This window comes from Pteropus alecto, unplaced genomic scaffold (genome assembly GCF_000325575.1).
Source record: "Pteropus alecto unplaced genomic scaffold, ASM32557v1 scaffold90, whole genome shotgun sequence".
In the NCBI taxonomy this organism is placed as follows: Eukaryota; Metazoa; Chordata; class Mammalia; order Chiroptera; family Pteropodidae; genus Pteropus; species Pteropus alecto.
Window position 1 is genome coordinate 2,179,166 of NW_006429894.1, and position 4,127 is coordinate 2,183,292.

Below are 4,127 nucleotides of genomic sequence, written 5' to 3' on the forward strand. Positions count from 1 at the left end.
TTTCGAAAGCAAACATGTAAGGGGAAGAAAAAGAAAGAGACCAGTGTCTGCAGCTTCGCGCACGGCTCTGGCTGTCCTTTGCCTGCTGCTCTGAAGGCGAGGCTTAGGCGGTGGCTTTCACTGTCACAGGCTCGCAGCTTCCAGAGCTGGTGACCATGAGTGCACGCAGCGTTGATCGGACAGAGGTGTGAATTCTGTGTGCATCTCCCTAGTCAGAGAAGCTGTGTGCACACATCGCTTTTTGTCGGGCTGAAGAGAAGAAGCAAAGCCACGACGGACACCGGGGAGGAGCGCAGCGTGTCTGCTGGGAGACCTCGGAGGGCCGGCAGGGCGTGTGGGGTTCCCCAGGCGTCCTCGGCCATAGACGGCGCGAGGGGCCGGCCCCGGTCTGCCTCCCTGAATGCGGGAACCTCAGACGCAGCGGGGCGCTCCCCCTCACCCCTCCGGTCTTAGCAGCCTTCGGAGCATTTTTGAAAAAGGGACCGAGTTGTCGCAGAGGCACACCCGGAGCCGGGTGCCTGGGGCCAGCTCGAGGCTCCGCAGCCCTGGCCGCCGAGCTGACACTGCTGGGTTGGGGGAGGAGGCACCCCGCTTTCCTCAAGAGACCAACAGTAGGTCTCAAGTCTTTCCCGAATTCTGCTTTTTAACCATGTATTTATAATTCCTAAATTTGAGGAAAGGAAGTCATTTTATTTCTAACGAGTGAATAGACTCACGTCTCAGGTTCCTGGCCTGCATGCGACAGTGTGGGAGCCCTCACACAAACGGGTTCCAACCATAAGGCAGCTTAGCGACCTCGACAGAGGGGAAAATACAAGATCCAGAGCTACATTCGTAGGACATTCCCTAGAATCAATAGATAGCAGAATGGTACTATGGTTTTGTTTTGACTTTTCTGACGTGTCATCTAACATAACAGAAACTCGCTTAGATTTCTTATGTCTGTGGCATGTAAATGCCACCTAAAGATCGTCAGGACTGAGACAAACATTCCTGAATTGGCTACAGCTGTATCAATGTAGAAACTAAACTACAAGAGACATCTTTTTCAAATACATATATACGTTTTTTTTTTTTAATGTGTTAATCTTTAAGCAAAATGTTAGAAAAATTCATACTTTCGAAGGTGTTAAGTACAGAAAGTTACGTCTCTTACTTTGTGTTCTTTCTTACCTTTTTCAGAAATATTGGAGAAGCTACTCCACTAGAAAAAGATTTCTGAAATTGAAATATTATTCGATCATCCTGCAATCCAGGATAAGAATGACAACTGCCGTCGCTTCTTACAAACGACATCTCTGGGCTGCAGTTACGATTCAGAGGCACTGGCGCGCCTGTTTAAGAAGAAACCGGGATCGACAGAGGTATCAAAGGCTGAGGTCGTCGTCCCGTATCATCCAGTCCACGTGGAGAAGGTGGAGGCGACGTAAAACGCAAGCACAGATAAAAGCTGCGGTGACACTGCAGAGAGCCTTCAGGGAGTGGCACGTCAGGACGCGCGCTAAGGAGGAGAAGGCCGCTCTCGTCATACAGTCGTGGTTCAGGATGCACAGACAGTCACGGAAGTACGTTCATATCAGGTCTTGCGTTGTTCTGATCCAGACGAGGTTCCGGTGCTTTCGAGCCCGAAAGTTATATAAAAGGAAAAGGGAGTCGGTCCTGACTCTGCAGAAGTACTTCAGGGCGCATCTGAAAGCAAAGGCTGAGCGCGCCCAGGACGCAGGGAAGCGGGCGGCGGCCGTCCGCCTGCAGGCCGCTTTCAGGGGCATGAAGGCTCGTGCTCTGCGCAGACGGATCAGAGCCGCGTGTGTCCTGCAGTCGTCCTGGAGAATGAGACGGGAGAGATTTCGGTTTCTAAACCTCAAGAAAATGGTCATCAAACTGCAGGCCCGTGTAAGAAAACGTCAACAACTGCAGAGGTACCAGAAAGTGAAGAAAGCCGCCCTGGTGATTCAGGTTCATTTTCGAGCTTACGTTTCAGCCAGGAAAGTTCTAGCATCTTACCAGGAGACACGTGCTGCCGCCATCGTTCTGCAGTCCGCATACAGAGGGATGCGAGCCAGGAAAAGGTTTAAGCGTAGCCTCACGTCTGTTATAAAGATTCAGTCATGTTATCGAGCTTATGTTTCCAGAAAAAAGTTTCTGAGCCTCAAGCATGCTACGGTAAAGCTGCAATCGATTGTCAAGATGAAACAAACTCGTAAACAATACTTACGCGTCAGAGCAGCTGCGCTCTTGATCCAGCAGTGGTACCGGTCCAGAAAAATGGCTGCCCGGGAGACAGAACACAGGCAGGTGCGGGAGTCGTGCATCAAACTGCAAGCTTTCGTTCGCGGGCACCTGGCGCGGAAGCGGATGAGGCTGCAAAGGCAAGCCGCTACCTCACTGCAGTCTTATTTCAGAATGAGGAGGATGCGGCAGGAATACCTGAAAATTTACAAGGCGGCCGTCGTCATCCAGAACGCCTACCGCAGGTACAGAGCACGGGCCAATCGGAGGAGGAACTCGCAGGTCGAAAGAGCGGCCACTTGTTTGCAGGCCGCTTACAGAGGTTCTAAAGTGCGCCGGCTAATCAGACAGCAATCCGCAGCTGCTCTCAAAATTCAAACTGCTTTCAGAGGCTACAGTCAAAGGGCGAAGTATCAGACGGCGCTCCGGTCCGCTGTCAAGATTCAGAGGTGGTATAGGACACACAAGGCTGCATGTGACGCAAGGACGCGTTTCTTAAAGACGAGGGCAGCTGTGATTTCTCTCCAGTCTGCCTGTCGTGGCTGGAGAGTTCGAGAGCAGATCAGAAGGGAGCGTCAGGCTGCGGTGAGGATTCAGTCCGCCTTCAGAACAGCCAAGGCCGGGACGCCGCTGGGGAGGCCGCAAGCACCGGTCACCCCGCAGCAGCAGCAGCGCGGGGGGTCCAGCGAGCGCCGCCGTGCAGCGCTGGCGCTTCAGTCCACGTGGAGGAGGGAAACAACGAGAAGACAGATTCGAAAGCAGCACGAAGGCGCCGTCGTCATACAGTCGTACTACAGGATGTACGCGCAACGGAAAAGGTGGAGAGCCATGAGAAAAGCCGCCCGTCTGATCCAGACGCGCTACAGGGCTTACAGAGCCGGACGGGCAGAGCGGCGGCGGTACTTGGAAACCAAGGCGGCTGCGGTCACTTTACAGTCGGCGAACCGAAGCCCGAGAGTCAGGAGGACAATAACGGAGTGCGACGGAGTGGCGGCCACTCCTCAGTCCAGGCACGGAGCTCGCAGAACCCGCCGGCAGAACGCGGCCCGCAGAGCCGCCGCTGTCATTCAGAGATGGTACCGAACCCTGAAGATCGCCAGGCATCAGCGTCAGGAGTATCTTAGGTTAAAGAAGTCGGCAGTCAAAATCCAGGCCGTTTACAGAGGCGTCAGAGTCAGAAGGCAGATTCGACGTATGCACAGGGCAGCCACCCTCATTAAAGCCACGTTTAAAATGCATCAGTCACGACTAAGGTACCATAACGTGAGGACAGCAGCCATCGTCATTCAAGAAAGATACAGAGCATATTATCAGGGTAAAGCTCAGCGCGCAGAGTACCTGGCAACTCTGAAAGCCACTACTGTTCTTCAGGCTAGTTTTAGAGGAGCAAGGGTTAGGCAGAGGCTGAGAAAGATGCAGATGGCGGCAACACTCATCCAGTCCTGCTACAGAAGGTACAGACAGCAGACACGTTTTAATACGTTAAAGAAGGCCGCAAAAGCAGTACAGCAAAGGTACCGGGCGCTAAAGGCAGGAAACGTAGAATTTCAAAGGTACAGCAAATTAAGGCGTTCCGTGATATGCATTCAGGCTGTTTTCAGGGGGCTGAAAACTAGAAGGCAGTTGAGAGTGATGCATTTAGCCGCAGCTCTTATTCAGAGGAGATTTAGAACTCTGATGGCGAGAAGAAGATTCTTATCTCACAGGGAAGGCGCTGTTGGCGTTCAGAGAAAATGTCGCGCAAACGTTTGCGCTCAGCATCGCCTGCAACGGCTGCGGTTACAAACGGCAGCCGTTAAAATCCAGCGCTCATACCGACGGTGGGCGGTGAGCAAGAGGCACCGGGAAAGGCACCGGGCTGCGGCTGCCGCCCAGGCTGCTTTCGGGACGCACCGCGC

The 4,127-nt window shown here is 53.3% G+C and overlaps 1 protein-coding gene across 1 annotated transcript in view; it reads left to right on the plus strand.

Moving 5' to 3' along the window:
- ASPM (abnormal spindle microtubule assembly) overlaps window positions 1-4,127 on the plus strand; it is a 43,590-nt gene that overhangs the window by 27,727 nt on the left and 11,736 nt on the right. The window contains exon 20 of the mRNA XM_025044818.1: window positions 1,140-4,123. Coding sequence (XP_024900586.1) covers window positions 1,140-4,123 — 2,984 coding nt within the window. The remainder of the gene's footprint in view (window positions 1-1,139; window positions 4,124-4,127) is intronic.